The 18270-nt window shown below is 43.4% G+C and overlaps 1 protein-coding gene across 2 annotated transcripts in view; it reads right to left on the bottom strand.

Annotated features, from left to right (window-relative positions):
• Positions 1 to 14504, bottom strand: part of FAM120A (family with sequence similarity 120 member A) — a 105881-nt gene extending 91377 nt beyond the window's left edge. Inside the window, exon 1 of one of the 2 annotated variants that reach the window (XM_082606629.1) lies at positions 13993 to 14504. In XM_082606629.1, the coding sequence (XP_082462755.1) occupies positions 13993 to 14466 (474 nt within the window). In that variant the 5' untranslated portion in view covers positions 14467 to 14504. The remainder of the gene's footprint in view (positions 1 to 13992) is intronic. The other variant, XM_082606628.1, reaches the window with a different exon arrangement.
• Positions 14505 to 18270: the final 3766 nt, after the last annotated feature.

Here is an 18270-nt window from a genome sequence, read left to right as displayed (position 1 = left end):
CTGGTAGAGTCAGGGGCAGAGAATTGGATGCAGTGCAGAGGAGACTCGATGCAAGGTTTGGGTGGGGACAGGGAAACGCCTGGATTGCATCACAATAGAACCTGAGAGGTAGTTATTTAATTTTTAAAAAAAATTAAATTCCAGAGGTTAAGCTTCTAGGAATCGGGGTCTAACAGGGTATGGCTGTTCTTTCTCCCTTCACTGTGTCTTTCTTCTGGTCTGAATGCCTTTCACTCCTGTTTCCCATCTCTTCTATTCACCCTATTCCCCGTGTTCTGTCTCTCCAATTCCCTGGCCTTCCGGCTCCTGGCTCAGACTGGGCACATTATGCTTAATGAAAATGGTATGTCTAGTTCTTAATTCTTATTTTAAAAATGAGTAAAAACTACGAAATACAATGTTGGGAAGATTATTTCAATTTGAATTCCCAAAGAGTATAAAGCAAGCTAAAAAATTAAGCCGAGACCTACCTACTCACAGGTGATAAAGAAAGGGTTAAGGCCTCCTATGAGAGTGAGCCAGACTTGGAATTATGCATAGCCTCCTCACAGAAAACCCCAGGCTAGTAACCAAAGACCACCTACCACCTTAAGGGCACTAGGCCTTGACTGATTTTTGCCATGACTGCCATCACCACTGCATCAAAATGCAACTTCAGATCAAGGGAGTGAAACCGTAGAGCTCCTGTGTACATTGCACAAAGCATTCAATGTTTACTATTTTTTTTAATATATAAATTTATTTATTTTATTTTTTATTTTTGGCTGTGTTGGGTCTTCGTTGCTGTGTGCGGGCTTTCTCTAGTTGCGGTGAGCAGGGGTTACTCTTTGTGGCGGTGCGCGGGCTTCTCATTGCTATGGCTTCTCTTTTTGCGGAGCACGGGCTCTAGGCACGCAGGCTTCAGTAGTTGTGGCACGTGGGCTCAGTAGTTGTGGTTTGCAGGCTCTAGAGCTCAGGCTCAGTAGTTGTGGTGCACGGGCTTAGTTGCTCCGCAGCATGTGGGATCTTCCCAGGCCAGGGCTCGAACCTGTGTCCCTTGCATTCGCAGGCAGATTCTTAACCACTGCGCCACCAGGGAAGCCCACTTGATACATGCTTTGGTAGCCACAACCAGGCTGGGAACCACCAAACACCTCGCCTCACCTCTCCACCCATCCGTCACCAAGAAACATGGTGTATGCAATCAGTGTTGAAGATCTTCAGTAGCTGGCAAAACGCCCCATTTTTGGTCCCAACGAAGTATTTTGTATTTAGCTAGGGATAATTTTATGTAACTATATATTTGCCACAGAATCCTAGGTAAATCTTTTTATCTCAATAGTTTTAAGTTTCATCATTAAAAAGGCAGATACATCAAAATTCAGTATTTTTTACAAAGAATAATGACTAAAAAATTCTCAAGCTTACTTTGTGAATGTAATTATTTATTAATGCTGAAAGCAGCTATGGGGAAAGTCCTATAAGAATGAAAATGTAACACCGTTACTTACTCCTAATCTCCAGTGAAGAAGCACTTGTACAGTGAGGTTTTGTGTCTCTGGCACCAGGTGAACTCTACTGCCTACACTAATACTTTCTGTACTTCCATTTCTTCATCTGCAAAAATAATAGTACTCTCCTACCTCACAGGGTAGCTGTGATGATTAAATGAGTTATTACATGTAAACAGCTCAGAATCATTCATAAATAATAAGCACTTGATAAATGCCAGATACTATTTATTTTTAAGTAAGCTATGTGAGAAAGGATCTCCTTCTTCATACTTTTCATGCAGGACCTGAAACACTATGAGTTGTCATAAAGGGATTTTCTGACACACAGAAAAAAATATCATATGTGGTTTTTCTTTAGAATAATTTTACAGAGGCTCAGGGAATAACGTGACATGTCCTCCAACCAGCTACCAGCCTTAAAAGATATAAGTTAACCTGAACGTAAGAGGATAAGTCAACCTAAATTGTTTTGTTAAAAAAAAAAAAAAAAATCAGGCTCTGACCTTTATCCAGCAGAATTCTAGACACTATGTAAGAGGTGGGTAAAACTTACTCAGGCTGCTTACTCTCTACTCAAGTCGAGCTGAAGAGTGAGAACATGCAAGTCAGAACATGAAAGTCAATGCTAACTTGGTAGAAGATTTTTATTGTTGTTGTTTACTTTAAAAGAGCAATTTTAGTGTCATGACATACATTAGCAATGTCTCTAAAAGTACATCTCTCCTCCTCAGGAAATCTGTAATCATGGCTGAATAAACGTCTTACCTTATATAGCTCTTGGTTATTCTATAAGAATTGGTTGCAGTGGTCTTAAAAGCAAGGAAAAACAATTTCTTTTAAAATAAAGGAGTGGCACATGAAAAGATTCTCAACTTCATTAATCATAGGGAAATGTAAATCAAAACCACGAGATACCATTTCACACCAATTAAGATGGCTACTAAAAAAAAAAAACAGAAATAAGCAAGTGTTGGCGAGGATGTGGAAAAACTGGAACCCTCACACATTGCTGGTGGGAATGTAAAATGGTGTAGTTGCTGTGGAAAATGGTATAACAGTTCTCAAAATATAAAATCACCATATGATCCTGCAATTCCACTTCTGGGCATATACTCAAAAGAACTGAACGCAAGGATTCAAACAGATATTTGCACCCCCATTTTCATAGCAATATTATTCACGATAGCCAAAAGGTAGAAGCAACCCAAGAGTCCACTGACAGAAGAACAGATAAGCAAAATGTGGTCTATCCATACAAGAAATTATTATGCAACCTCGAAAAGGAAGGAAATTCTGATACATGCTACAACACGGATGAACCTCGAGGACATTATGCTCAGTGAAATAAACCAGTTACAAAAAGATAAATTCTGTGTGATTCCATTCATATGAGGTGCCTTAAGTAGTCAGATTCATAGAGACAAGAAAGTAAAATGGTGGCTGCCACAGGCTGGCAGAGAGGAATGGGGAGTTAGTGCTCAGTGAAGACAGTTTCACTTTGGGAAGAGGAGAAATTTCTGGAGATTGATGGTAGTGATGGCTGCATAGCAGTGTGAATGTGGTTTCGCATCCGCTGATATGGAGGGTCGACTGTACTCACTGTATTACGCCACTTTACATCAGGGACTTGAGCATCCTTGGATTTTGGTATCTGAGGGGGCTCGTGGGATCAGTCCCCTGCATATACCTGAGGGAAGATCGTACTTAATTCCACTGAACTTAATTCCACTTAAAAATGGTTAAAATGGGCGGGCTTCCCTGGTGGCGCAGTGGTCAAGAATCTGCCTGCCAATGCAGGGGACACGGGTTCGAGCCCTGGTCTGGGAAGATCCCACATGCTTAGCTGCGGAGCAACTAAGCCCCTGCACCACAACTACGGAGCTTGTGCTCTAGAGCCCGCAAGCCACAACTGCTATGCCTGCCCACCCCAACTACTGAAGCCTGCACACCTAGACCCCGTGCTCTGCAACAAGAGAAGCCACCACAGTGAGAAGCCCGCGCAATGCAACGAAGAGCAGCCCCCGCTCGCCGCAACTAGAGAAAGCCCACGCGCAGCAATGAAGACCCAACGCAGCCAAAAATAAAATAACTTAATAAAAAAATAAAAATAAGAAATGGCTAAAATAGTAAAACTTTTGTTATAGTTTATTACAATTAAAAAAATAAAGATAAAAATTATAATAATAAGAGGGTGGCACCCCGTCTCCCTGTTTTCTCAGAAATCCTAGGCACTTAGCTCCAAGATATAACTTCCTCCTTGTCAAAACAGAAGTTTTATTTTTCCTTTGGATAATGACATTAGCATATATGTAATGTATTATATCTGCCAGCCTACATAAAAGGGTGAGATTTCTTCTTTGCAATCTCTTTAGCAGGTTGCCTGTGATGCAACTGCAATCTGTTTCAATGCTTATTCAATAATAAAACTGTTTTCTTTCTCTGTTAAAAAATTAAATAAGAGAGTGAATGTCCTAAAAGAAATGCAAGTTAAACTTCATACATTTTTAAAATAAAAAAAGTAAAATAATAAAAGGAATGTTGAGGGCTTCCCTGGTGGCGCAGTGGTGGAGAGTCCACCTACCAATGCAGGGGACACGGGTTCGTGCCCCGGTCCGGGAAGATCCCATATGCCGTGGAGCGGCTCGGCCTGTGAGCCACGGCCGCTGAGCCTGCGTGTCCGGAGCCTGTGCTCTGCAACGGGAGAGGCCACAACAGTGAGAGGCCCGCGTACCGCAAAAAAAAAAAAAAAAAAAAAGGAATGTTGAACCAAGTGGGGAAGGGGTGGGGTGGGAGGAATTGGGAGACTGGGACTGACACATACATTATTGATACTATGGATAAAATGGACAACTGATAGGAACATGCTATATAGCACAGGGAACTCACCTAGTGCACAGTGGTAACCTATATGGGAGGGAAGTCCAAAAGGGAGGGGATATCTGTATGTGTTTGGCTGATTCATTTTGTTGTGCAGTGAAGGCTAACACAACATTGTAAAGCAACCATACTCCAATAAAAATTTTAAAAAAAGAGTGTTGAAACACCAACATTATTTGTATTCAGTGTCTATTCACCCTACTATATTAATCTCCTAATGATTCAGCTAACTCCAAGCAATAGTATTCTTTTTAAAAATCCAGTTCCGGGCTTCCCTGGTGGCGCAGTGGTTGGGAGTCCGCCTGCCGATGCAGGGGGACGCGGGTTCACGCCCCGGTCTGGGAAGATCCCACATGCCGCGGAGCGGCTGGGCTTGTGAGCCATAGGCCGCTGAGCCTGCATGTCCGGAGCCTGTGCTCCACAACGGGAGAGGCCACAACAGTGAGAGGTCCGCATACGGCAAAAAATAAAAATAAATTTAAAAAATAAATAAATAAATAAAAATCCAATTCCAAAATACATCAAAATTTAACTTTTGGAATTTAGAAAAATGAATCTCAGATTGATGCAATTTATTTCAAAATGGTGACACGTGCAAACTCTTTATTGAAATATTTAAGGGCTCACATAGGTACAAGAGATTGAAAAACCATGGTGCCTGTGCTCATCCAAGCAGTCCAGGGAGGCCCTCCCAGTCTGGACAGGCTGGCACTCCTGCTCATGAAGATGAACAATACACTCCAGACCTATGAAAACTCAACCCTCCAGTAATACTCCTTCCAGTATATTTTCCTACACTAATTGGCAAAATACCAACAGGGTAGTTTCAGTTTTTCCAAAGAAATAAATTTATTCTAGAGACAAGCGGGAAATACCAAGTTAACCGGGGTACAAAAGAATCACATTTCTAGATCACAGATCCTTAATTACTGTAGATTTACCATCACCTTTGCAGATAAATCAGTGTGCCGAGTTCAACTCTATACTGGCCCTAAAATGCCTAGAAACAATGTTTGATAGAGCCAGGTGTAACAAGGGAGAAAAAAAAGATGGCTAAATGAAGCCAATTTCCCTAAGCAGTCACCCCTTTGATGTCTTCAACACAGCTCCTAAATTAAGAAGCATAAAGGGCTTACTCAAAGATAAAGCCTCTGTGCCAGGTGGCCAAGCAGAGACTACTTATCTGTGGAATTGACTAGACTCTGGGTTTGAACACAAACTTTCTACCATCTTTCTGCCATCACTGCCTTGCACAAGGTGACTAACTGGAGAGTCTGGAATTGATTTATTTGTCCATTTCTCAAATATATTTTGAACACCTACTACATGCCAATGTTCTAAGAGATGGATAACATAATGTTCTAAGAGGTGGTCATCCATCATAGGACTTATTTGCTAGAGAAAACATAAACATAAGTAAAAAATAAACAATTCCAGCTATATAGAGACATTTGGAGAATTTTAGAATACTTCTATCTGAACTCTGATTCACTTACATCTAATTGTTCTATTTATAAAACATTGTCTATAAATCCATTGGAAAATAAATCTAATTTTTCAAATTCTAAAGTATTGCTTCTTTAGGGTGGGGGTGGAGAAAATGGGTGAAGGAAGTCTAAATGTACAAACTTCCAGTTACAGTTGACCCCTGAACAATGGGGAGGGAGGTGTTTAGGCAAACCAACCCTCCACGTAGTCAAAAATCTGTGTATAACTTTATAGTTAGTCCTCCATCCACGGTTCTGCATTCATGGACTCAACCAACCACAGACTGTAATATTTACTATTGAAAAAAAATCCACATGTAAGTGGACCCACACTGCTCAAACATGTGTTCTTCAAGGGTCATTTGTATAAAATAAATAAGTCATGTGGATGTAATGTACAGCACGGACAGTGTAGTTAACACTGTACTGTATATTTGAAAGTTGCTGAGAGCTTAAAAATTCTCATAAGGAAAAAAATATAACTATGTATGGTGATGGATGTTAACCAGACTTAATGTGGTGATCATTTCACAATATATACATATATTGAATCATTATGCTGTACAGCTGAAGCTAATATAATGCTGTATGTCCACTATATCCCAATTTAAAAAAAAAAGGAACTCCTCTTCATATTACATGGTATTTATTCCTATGGTCAATTTCTTACTAAGGCTGGAATGTGTAGTATGTTTTAATTAATTTCTTTCCATTGTATAAATTCTAATTGTATAAAACAAAATGAAGAGCAACGTGGGTCTAGAAATATATGAGAGAAGGTGTGCGTATGTACGTACCTTATTTAGAAAACTAAGCTATATTTTTTTTTTTACTTCTCTCCCTGGTATACTTAGAAATCTCTATTTCAAACATTTATATGGCTTTACTAAGGCGCAAAGCTTAGAATTCTTTGACTTGTTCACACCAGGATTTCCTAGTCTTGGCACTGGTGATATTTGGGAATGGATAATTCTTTACTGTGGGGCTGTCCTGTGCATTGTAGAATGTTTAGCAGCATCCCTGACCCCTGCCCCTAGATGCCTGCAGCCAGTATGCCCTCATCTGTGACAATCAAAAATGTCTCTAGGCCTTGCCAAAATCACCAGCCCTCTAGCCCCTGTTGAGAATCACTTACTGCTCTTCACTGACTAAATAGATTGTCCTATGGCATTAAAGAAAGTTCCAAACGTTGACATGGGAAAATGATGTAAACGAGCCCCTCGCTTCCACTAGAGTAAACTCCTTAAAGGATTCCATTCTTTTCTGTTATATTCACTCCTCCACACCTGGCCAATAGCAGGCACTCGATGTTTGCTAAAGGGAGAATGAATCATCACTGGAAACCAGAGAAGAGAGAATAAGAAATTTAAAGTAAGAAAATAAATCTTACTTAATGGCCATTGATCCAGGTGTTGAAAGAAAATAATTAAACTGCCTATATAAATAGAACAAAGTAAATATATGATTAAAAAGTTGAACGCCTATACTAAACATAGGAAATACAGGAGGAGTAAAATTAGTCCCTGGCCTCAAGTAGCTTAGAGTTAGTGCGGGAGATACATATGAAGGTAGCTACAATAAAGCTGTTGAGATGGGCTTTGAGGTAGAACCAAAATTCTGGCAAGCGAAAGTGGGGTAGACAGAGGGAGACATCAGTAGAGTTGGGAAATGGACATTTCTTGGGGAAACAGTGAACAGTCTGGTTGGGAGCATTTTAAAAGTGTAATGGAAGAATTCTGAAACTGAAGGAAGGTAGAATGGATTCAGATTGCAGGAGGGTCTAAAAGCCTGAATAAGGAGTTTGGATTAATGGTTTTGTTGACAGTCGTTGCCAGGAGAATGACTCACCTGAGGACCCTGCAGGCTGCTCTGACATTGTGTGCAAGATGAGTTCCACTGTTGATACTAGGCATGGGGGCCTGGTCAGATCCAGAGGCAATTCTGACTACTATCCACAGTAAGACACAGTTTAATATAATGGTATTTACCCTTAATACATGTCTTGCATTCTACTTTTTATTCTATTTTATCCTGTGTGAATTTTTCTAAATGCTGATTAACACCCAATAATTTGGTTTCACAACCCACCAGACCTTTTCGGTAAACTTGGTGAGTTCACATGTTGGGAGTACTAGAAATAAGGAACAGAAGTGTAAGTAAGAGACTGCTGGGCTAGAACTGAGGTGTCATATTGCAGGGAGTGGCAGGACTGAATGATAAAAATGCCAAAGATGACTCCAGGGTGGTAAGTGTAACTTTGAAATCGGTGACCATCAGGCTCAAACCAGTTAAGGCTAAAAGTGAAATCAGAACAGACTGGGAGAAGAGACAATTGTGGAAAGTGAAAGGAGAATGAAGGGTATATCAGTAGAAGTCAAGCTCTAGGTGGGACATGCAGTTTGAAGTCTTAAAGGTGGTATCATTCTTCCTGCTAATTATAGGGAACAAACCCTAGGGTAGCTAAAGTGAAATTACAATAGTCACTAGAGGTGAGTAATCTGAGGTCAGATTAGAGAGGAGAATAGTCAGTTTGTGTGTTGAATGAGATGTGGGAGAAGTAATCTCTAAGTACATAAAACCAGCTGCTCAAGTCTTTGAGAACAGTAAAAGGGTGCACTGGAAACTGTCAGATGTTGAAAGAATATGTGCCTAGTATTAACCTCAAAAGAGGTAATATGGGGAATAATGAGAAGAGTATATAACAGAGAAGGTCCACAGAATTATGGCATTTATGGAAAGTCATATTTCAGTAACTCCAGGAAATGGAAGTGCTTTGATAATCAAAAAGGCTTCAACAATGCAATGTTGAAGGGAAGAGGCAATGGGCTTTGGTAAGTCTAACTTTAAACCTAAAAAATGGGCGATAATTGTTGATAAGTATCAGTGCTGAAGTCACAAATTGGTGGCTCAAGATCTGAATCTAGCCCGGAGTCCATTTTCCTTGGCTTAAAGGTGTTTTTTAAATGGGATAATTTCAAATAAAAATCTGGATTTCTGACTTTCTTGAAAAATCTGAAGGTCTGGCAATGTTGGCTCTATAGTCTTGTAAGGCTTTTAAAATGTGCACACTCTTCAATCTATCAAGTTTGTGTGTGCATACCATTTGTAGGGGATAGATAAATTATACACTATGCAGGCATTAAAAAGAATCAGAACTGTAAGTATAGACATGAAAAGATTTTTTACATACTTACAAAAAAACAAATTGCTGAATAATGTGTAGTGATCGCATTAATGCTAAAAACTAAAACTATTTTGATAACATGATATATAATATAAAATATACATAGGCAGCTGCTGTGGAAAATAGTATGGTGATTCCTCGAGAAATTAAATATAGAATTACCAAATGATCCAGCAATTCCACTCCTGAGTACATACCCCAAAGAACTGAAAGCGGGGACTCCCAACAGATTTTTGTACACCTATATTCACAGCAGCACTATTCATTAGTCACAACAGCCAAAGGGGGAAGCAACCCAAGAATCCATAAATTAAATGTGGTCCATCCACAGGATAGAGTATTTTTCAGCCTTATAAGGGAAGGAAATTCTGACACAACATTACAATATGGATGAACCCTGAAGACATTATGGCTAAGTGAAATAAGCCAGTCACAAAACTGGTACACTTGACGAAAATAAATATTTTTAAATAAGTATTTTAAATGTATGGCTGGTTTGAGTTATAATGTGGTCAATTCTGAATTGTAAGTATTCCCTGATCAATTAGAGATCTTTAAGAATAACAGTATATTGCTAGTTTTCAGTGTCTCTTGGACAGAAACTGTGCTGCCTGGAAAAAGCAGCAGAGGCGTTTTGCTATCAGATCTGACCTGAGAGTGAACTGCAGGTAGGCACACCCCACAGCATTCTTACACAATGAAACTGAACTTTGACTTCAGCACACCACTTCCCTCTTGAAGAGGTTACTGGTTACTTGGCCCCAGACGTTGCTCAATCAGCAATCCCCGTTTCTTCCCACATTAACAGAACACTGAGGGCTAATCGAGAGACAGCACTGTGAGAGATGACCTGGCATGGGACTGGCACCCTACAAAGTATACAAAGAAAGAGATCATCATCCCAAGATCTCAGGCCACAGCCTAACCTCACATTCTTCCAGTGACTTAAAACATGAGCTCTGCTTTATGTAAGATCTGAGTAAATACCCCAGAGGACCGATTCAGGATAAGATTTCAAGGACTTCATTATAAACCTGCACACCAACGCCACAAGTCTTGAGGCAGAAACATTTAGTAAAGCTCCAGGCATGTAATGCCACCAAGATTTCTAAATCAACATCAGTCCTCACCACGTTTCAAAGGTTATGATGACTCAAGGCACACAAGAGGAAATGCTCCTAGTTACTAACAGAAGCCAAATTCAGGCCGGGCAGTTTAATGACCTGAACAAAATTAGCTGATGTGTGGGCCAACTTCTAATGGTTAAAGAAATGCAATTATTACTTTAGCAAAGACATATTCTTCTAAGCCAAAAAAGATTTCTCTAAGCAAAGCTGACAGGAAATTAAGACTTTCTGCCAGTTTACAGAACCCTGGAGACGGCCAATACGATGGTAGATTTTTATAAGAAAAATGCCTCATATGCCCAACATTATATATAGTGAGATGTTTGCATCAATTCCTTTGCCAATTTTTATTTAACCTTAAAAAATACAAATATCATACAGTAAAATTAACTTTTATTTACTTTTTTTTTTTTTTTTTTTTTTTTTTTTTTTGCGGTACGCCACTGTCGTGGCATCTCCCGTTGCGGAGCACAGGCTCTGGACACGCAGGCTCAGCGGCCATGGCTCACGGGCCCAGCCGCTCTGCGGCATGTGGGATCTTCCCGGACCGGGGCACGAACCCGTGTCCCCTGCATCGGCAGGCGGACTCTCAACCACTGCGCCACCAGGGAAGCCCAACTTTTATTTACTTTTGATGTATAGTTCTATGATTTTAAAACATGCTACCACCACTACCATCAGGTTACAGAGCAGTTCCATCACCCCAAAAAGCTCCCTCCTGCTGTGCCTTTAGATTCACACCCTCAGGCAACCACTCATCGGGTCCCCATCACTACAGCCTTATCTTCCAGAGAATGTCATATAAATAGAACCATACCTTTTGAGCCTGGCTTCTTTCACTCAACATGAAGCTATAAAGACTCATCCAAGTTATATGTATCAGTAGTTTCTCCCTTTTTATTGCTAAGTAGTATTGCACGGTACCATAGCTTAACTATTCACCTATTAAAGGATAGTTTCCAGTTTTGGCTATTATGAATAAAACTGCTATGAACATTCAAGTTCAGTTTTTGTGTGAATAATAGTTTCATTAGGAAAATACCTAGGAGTACAATTGCTGGACCACATGGTAAATGCATTTTATAAGGAACTAAGGGAGCTGTTTTTCAGGGTGGCGTGCCATCTTGCATTCCCACCAGCCATGTGGGACGATTCCAATTGCTCAGCATTCCTGCCAGCACTTGGCATTGCCAGAATTATTTATTTTAGCCATTCTAACAACTATGTAGTGATATGCCATCATGGTTTTAATTGACTTAACCATTTAATGGGCATTTTTAAAAAACAGTACACTCCCTTCACTCCCTTAGAGAATGCTGAACATAAATTTTTCTGGCTCAAAATCATCCTCATAGAGTAAACCATACTGCCCTCAGGGGCTACTGAAGTACATAGGGTTGTTTTCTTTTTTCGAAGGAAGCCCCAGAATTATGTGTGTTTTTTATAGCTTTTTCTGTCTTCTCCCTTGTGAAGTGTCACTTCCTTCTATTAATGGTGCGCCTGCCTGGCAGACTTTCCTCTGCACCCTTTTCTCAAGCTAAGTTTAGAAATAGATAACTAAGCTTATCAGAATTACATCTGAAAAGGAGAAGGGCAGTCTACAAGGGAGAGAAGTTGATTCTTCAAGGAGGAAACAGAAAGCTTTTTTTTTTCCTTTTTGGGTCACTATACCAAAGCTTCCTGACCTCTCATTTGGCTGCTGAGAAATTTTTAGTAGCTAGATTTCTTAGGCATTTTCCAAAAGGTGAGGCTGCCAGTTAAGTGTCCACCAAGGAATACAGTCATTACTATATTAAACTGTACAATTAACACTATACTGTGGTTCTATATCAGAAGTTAAAAGTTTATCTAAAGCAAAATAATTATAGACTCAATTATATCTTGAGTGCAGAAACCTAAGTGGAAGAAATGATCTTAAATCTAGTTTCTTTCTAACTTACTCACACATTGGTCAAAATTCTGGGCACCCAGCAGGTAAGTGAGACATTTACAGGGGCACAAAGATAAATACCAAGAAATTTTACAATTAAAAAAGAATTTAGCAGTTCTTTCAAAAGATACAGCGACTGTGTACAAACACTGACTCTAATCCTAAGTAAAATTCACGGGGTTCCTTTGAAAGCCACTTGACTAGAAAGCTCCTTGTCTTTCCAGTAGTAGTTTCCATCTCTGAACAAGATAAAACTGTTAACACTCAGGGCATCTTCTGGAGGTGGATCACACCTGGGAGTCGGCACTGTCTTACTTCTCTGAGAGCCCAGGCTCCAGGGCAGAAAATGCCAGCAGCAGTCCCTGGCTCTCAGCCGAACTTCCCCAGGGACGCAGGCTAGGTCTCTGCCATACTCACAGACCAATCGCCGCTCTTCCAGCAGCCTCGACCCGCAGACTTAGAAACCCTGTCACCAATTGCAACAGGATCGGGGTGGGACTTCCGCTATCACTTTAGGCTTAACCACCACCATCTCAGCACAGGCAAGAGCAATCAGGAAGTTTGAATTTCACAAACTTTGGGAACAAGCACAGTTTCAAGCAGAAATAAAGGAATGACAAACACGTTGGAAGGCAGAGTGGCAAAAGTCAGCAAACCAAAACGGCCCCTCTAAAAATTTTAAACAAAGAACAATGAAGAAGGAAGCAATCAAAACTCAAGTCAAGGGTCATTGATTTGCATGTTATCTCTGCCGTGGCTGCTAGGTCCTCAAGCACTCCTTGGCCTGGGTTCAGGGAGGAGACCTCTGCCAAAAGGACAGCAGAATGCCGGACAGTCAAAGCTCTGATTACCTGAGTGCACAGCCCAAAGTGGTGGAGTCCTCACTGTGCAGACAGAAATAAATCCTGGAAACTCTGATTCACATTCTCTTTGCCCTGACTCTGAACTACTCTCTTCACTTCAGATACACAGAACCAAAGACTTTTTCACGTAGACTCTAAGTCACAGAACTGACAAAATTTCAGCATGTCAAGCTTTATGATTCTTTGAAATCTAACACACACGAAAATCTGACAATTTCTCTAAAAACTGTCATCTTCCAGGGAACCTGGACCCAGCCCTGCGTTCTCAAGAGGAAGCTAACTCCACAGGCCTTGCCTAGGTCACTGCCCCCAGCTGAGCCGGGGTCACAGCAGTAGGCAGACCTTCCATCCACCTTCAGTGGCTGGAGACCCCTTTCTGTCGCCATCTAGCCCACTTGCTCCCCCCAGAAACCTGTTGCTGTTCAAGCCCTGCTAAAGGAAAACCAGCGTCTCAAAAGTTCAGGTTAGTAATCTACCTGCTTCAAAGAGTGGAGGAATACTCCGGGTCTCAGCGATGGTGGCACTGCACCCTCCAAGCCTGCAGCTATCCGCTGGTCCTAAGGTTCTCGGACGGCCTGGAGCAGCCGAAGTCCCCAGACCCCGGGCACTCGCAGCCGCCGGCCGGGCTCCAGGCCGCGCGTCCATTTTGCAGCAGTTCAGACCGGGAGGGGAGAGGCGCCTGCGGTCCCCCGGACCCAGACCCCGAACCCGGCCCAGCTCCAACTTCAGACCCCGGCCCGCCCCGAGCCCAGACCCCGACCCGCTCGGACCCCAGACCCCAACCCCGGCCCAAGCCCGGACCCCAGACCCCGACTCAGGCCCAGACCTCTGGCCCGCTCCTTCTCTGGTACCCCAAACTCCAGTCCAACCCCGACCACGGACTCCAGATCCCGACCCACCCTGACTCTGAATTCGAACGACTCCGGCCCCCACGCCCACGCAGACCCCAGCCCAGCCCCGGCCTCCAACCCCGCCCCCGTCCCCCAGGCCCACGCGGACCCCGGCCAGCCTGCCCGCCCGGCGGGCCGCACCTTGACGTGGAAGCGGATGAGCGCCAGGCGGATGCAGTGCGCCATGCAGACGGGTGGCAGGAACCAGACCTTGGGCGGCGGGGTGCCCTTGTTCTGGACATGGCTGACGATCTGCTGCGCCGTCTGGCGCTCGTTGCCCTGCCGCTTGACCCACTCGTGCAGCCGCGCCTTCTCGAGCGCGCCGTTGAAGAAGACGAAGAGCTCGATGTTGCCGCCGAAGCAGGCCTTGGCTAGCGCGGCCAGGTAGCCGAGCATGTGGTTCCACTGGCCGCCGCTCACCCAGTCGGTGTAGAAGCCGCCGTAGAGGCGATGCAGGCAGTTGTCGGCGTCCACCAGCAGGCGCAGCGGCGTGTGCGGGGGCCGCTGCCGCCCGCCGCCCACCAGGCTGCCCCGGGCCAGCTTCTGCAGCTCCACCGGCACCACGGCGCTCGGGCAGTGCTTCTCGATGTAGTCCTGGAAGCCCTGCACGCCCATGGCGGCGGCGGCGGCGGCGGGCGCGGGGCGGCGGGGCGGCGGGGCCGGGGGCGGCGGGGCCGTGGCGCTGGCCGGGGCCGGGGCGGCGGGCTCTAGGGGGGGCCGGGCCGGGCCGCGGGCGCGCTCATGGCCGCTGCTGCCGCCATGTGCTGCCGCCTCCCAGGGCCATGGCGGGGAGGGACCTGCGCCGTGCGCCGCTCCAGGCCCAGGCCAGGCTGAGGCGGCCTCGCGCGGGCGGGCGGGCGGCGGCGGAGGGGCGGGGCGATGCCAGCTGACTTACGTGGGCCGGCGGAAGGGGCGGAAGAGGCGGTGCCGCGGCTGAGCTGCCGGTACTCCGGGCTGAGCGGTCGGTACACTGAGGGCCAGGACCCCGACCCTGGGCCCCAGTCCCAGACCGAGGAGGACAGACCGGGGAGAGTCCGCGAGGTCCAGCCCAGGGAAGGGGGCGCCGAGCCCAAGCGGCGCCGCTGGGCCTGCGCGAGCTCCCGGGAGGTCCCAGAGCGGTGCCCTCATCTCATCCCCTTCCTGGTCTCCCAGAGCTGGTCACCCGAGGAGGCCACTTCCCCGGCTCCAGGATCTGGTCACCCCGAGACGGCCTTATCCCCGGAAGCCGGTCAGGCAGCCCTCTCCCCGTACCCGCTCGGAGCCGGTCACCCCGAGGAGTCCGCGTTCGGTCCTTGGGATCTGGTCACCCTGAAGAGGCCTCATCCCGGAAGCCGGTCACCCCGAGAAGGCCCCGTCCCGTCGTTGGTCACCCTAAGGAAGCCCCATCTTAGTCCCCGGGTCCAGTCATTCCGAGGAGGCCCTGTCTCGTCCCCAAGGACCGGTCAGAGGAAGCCCCTTTCCATCCCTGTGCCCTGAGGAGCCCTAATCCCTGGGGTCTGGTCACCCCAAAGAGGTCCCGTCCTCGTCCCGGGGGGACCAGTCATCCCGAGGTGGGACCAGTGCCCTGGCCGGGGTGGCGGCAGAGGGAAAGTGGGCAGGCTGGTCCGGAACTGGAAGTTGGGTGCATCTGGGAGGGAGGAGGGAGCAGAAGCCACTGTCCCCAGTGGAGAAAGGAATAAGTCTCTGCGCTGTGTCCCCAAGTGTAGTTACCGAGTTTGAGAAATGATCACCTGCTCTCTCAACCTTAATCGCGTTAGTATCTTTAATTAACTTGGGAAATAACTCTCCAGACGTTTGGTTGTTCACAAGGAGTGGAGTTGTAATTCTGAGGAAGTTGGAAAGGTGGCAGATTGACCCTAGTGCCCCCTGGGTTTACTGCTTTTCTGGGAGAAATAGGGCAGTGTGAGCTGGAACCCTCACTAGAGCTCCCTTTTAGGTAGCAGGGTTCCCTACAGGCAGATCTGACTCAACCCGCTCAAAGTGGTTTCACTGTCTGAAGGAGCCTCAGGCTCCCCTTTTTCATTTTCACACCAGTAACAGACTTCATGGCCCAGACACTGAAATGACAATCTATAATGTAGTATACAAGTAGCCTTAGTGTCAGATAATCACCGAAGAGACTTTAAAAACAGTAGATCTGTTACAGCATGTGAAATGCCTCCTTTCTATTTAGTTCCAACTGTGGAATGCCTATCTTCCCTAACTCTCGCTTTCCTGAGGCTGTGCAACCCCTCCTAAGGAAAATGATTTAAATCCTTCTTGCTGTAGTAGCATCTTCTGGAAGGAGATCCTTTCATGACTTCTGTCCCAGAGCTCAGCAGTAATTGCTTTTTAAATGAGGTTAATACCATAAGTATATTATGCTTTGATAAAATGTTTTTGAAAACAGATTCGTGTCTTACAGAATGAAGCATTTAAAAACTCAGAACTCTTTGAAGTTTGGAAGTGGTGTTTTTACTTACCTCCAATCCTCCTGTCTGTTCTTTTTTCTGGAGAAACCTCTGTAGAGGAGCAGGCCCCGACAGCAGGTGCAGAGCAGATGGAGCCTGCACCCATGTAGGTTCCAAGAAGCATCCATACTCTCTGTCCCCGAAAAGGCAAGTTGAATTTTTCCATTTCTTATAACTTCACCTCAAATATAGGCCAGTATGATATACACATAAGTAAAATGCTCTTGGTATTTTGATAAGTATGTTTAATTTTTAAAAAACAGACTTTGGCAAGTTAAGCCACTTACTCACACACAAAATTAGAGATGAAGCCAGGATTATGTTATTTAGCCATTTAAAGCCACGTTAAATACTGACACCACAAATATTCAAATTTCCTTCTGTAATCCACTGTAGGTTCACAAGATTAGGAGTAGTAATTTTAATCACTCATTGTAATTTAATTTATAGCATTACATTCCATATTTACTTTTGCTATATACTGTTTTTATTTCTTTTAAATGTGCTTGCTTTTAACATTTTAGATGCTTTGGTGCCAGTGTCTGGGGTTCTGAGAATAAATTTATTTTCACCTTAAGACAGTATAGAGGACTAAGGTTCTGGAGTCAGAGTACCAAATTTGTCTAGTCCTACCTCTGTGCCCTTGCATAAATTACTTAAACTTTTAAAACCTTGCTTTCTATCATCTGTACAATGAGGATATTAATAGTATGTACCTTCCAGATTATTATAAGGATTAAATGAGACAATTTGTGTGCTTACCACAGAGCAAATGCTCAATAAATGTTGGCTTTTGTAACTATTACTTCCACATCCTATAATTGTATAAACTTTATCCTTGAGAACATGGATCAGTTATCTTACTTTTTGAAACCTTAAAATTCATTTTCATAAGTATAAAACATAAATTCGTTTATGCTTACTTTCCCTATTTAAGTGTGTGTTCACATTAAAAAAAAACTAACTCTCATATGTTTTGAGTAACATTATTAGTGGCTGGCAAGATGTTTGGCTGAAAAATATTTTATATAATCTTCAAATTCAGAGGTTGGTTGAAGTTAAATTGTTTAAGTATCAAGGTAAAAGCAAACATCTGTATTTAAAATTTAATAAAAATTATAATATCTTCTTGGGTTCACAATATATGATAACTAATGGTTGGGGACTTTCCTATTTGCAACCACCTTTATCTTTGGACATTTCACTTAGAGCGTATGAGAAAACTTTTAATTTCACTAAGATTGCCCCACAAGCAAGAAAAAAATCTGAAAAATAAACAAAAATGCTAAAAAGGACATGGCCCCAGGCTTTATAAAAATTACAAAAAGAAATTTCGGAAAAAAGTTATGATTAATAGACAAAGAGAGCCAACCCATGTGTGCAAAAATTACTGATGTGTGGAAAACCAGTGACAGAAATACTTATTTTTAGCTCTTTCACATTTTAGCCAATTTAGTTTTGATCAATTAATCTGTAGCCCAAAGCAGGAAAATATTGTCTATCTTATTTACATGATTCTTTCCCAATTAAAGTGTTTTGTAGTAGAATGATAACTTTACTTAATATTCTGCTTAGCTGAGGCTTCTATCCACTAAAAGGTTAAGCTTTCAGTGTTTCAACTAAGGTGATTGAGACCCATGTGAACATTAGCATATAGTAGGAGAACAGCAGGCTGGGGCTAAGCATGAAATGTGTGACCCTAGAAGAGAGCAAATTAATCTCTGCTTGGGATTTGAACATGTAATGTTTACCTAGCACTAAGCTCTAATCTGTTAATTGATTGTCAATTTAAATTACCTGGAAGAACACACAGGTATCTCTACAGTCTTGAGGATTTTGTTGTTGTTGTTGTTTTGGTATTCTGGAATTAAAAAGTGCTTTTTGTCTTTAGTTATGTGGATTAAAAGTCATGTTCTCTTCAGAAGTATGAATACATTTTCTCTTTCAACCATAATTTTTTAAAACAGGT

This window comes from Mesoplodon mirus (genome assembly GCF_964341445.2).
Source record: "Mesoplodon mirus genome assembly, chromosome: 1".
Classification (NCBI taxonomy): domain Eukaryota; kingdom Metazoa; phylum Chordata; class Mammalia; order Artiodactyla; family Ziphiidae; genus Mesoplodon; species Mesoplodon mirus.
The sequence above is the reverse complement of the archived record's forward strand: the minus strand, read 5'-3'. Positions and strand labels throughout refer to the sequence as shown.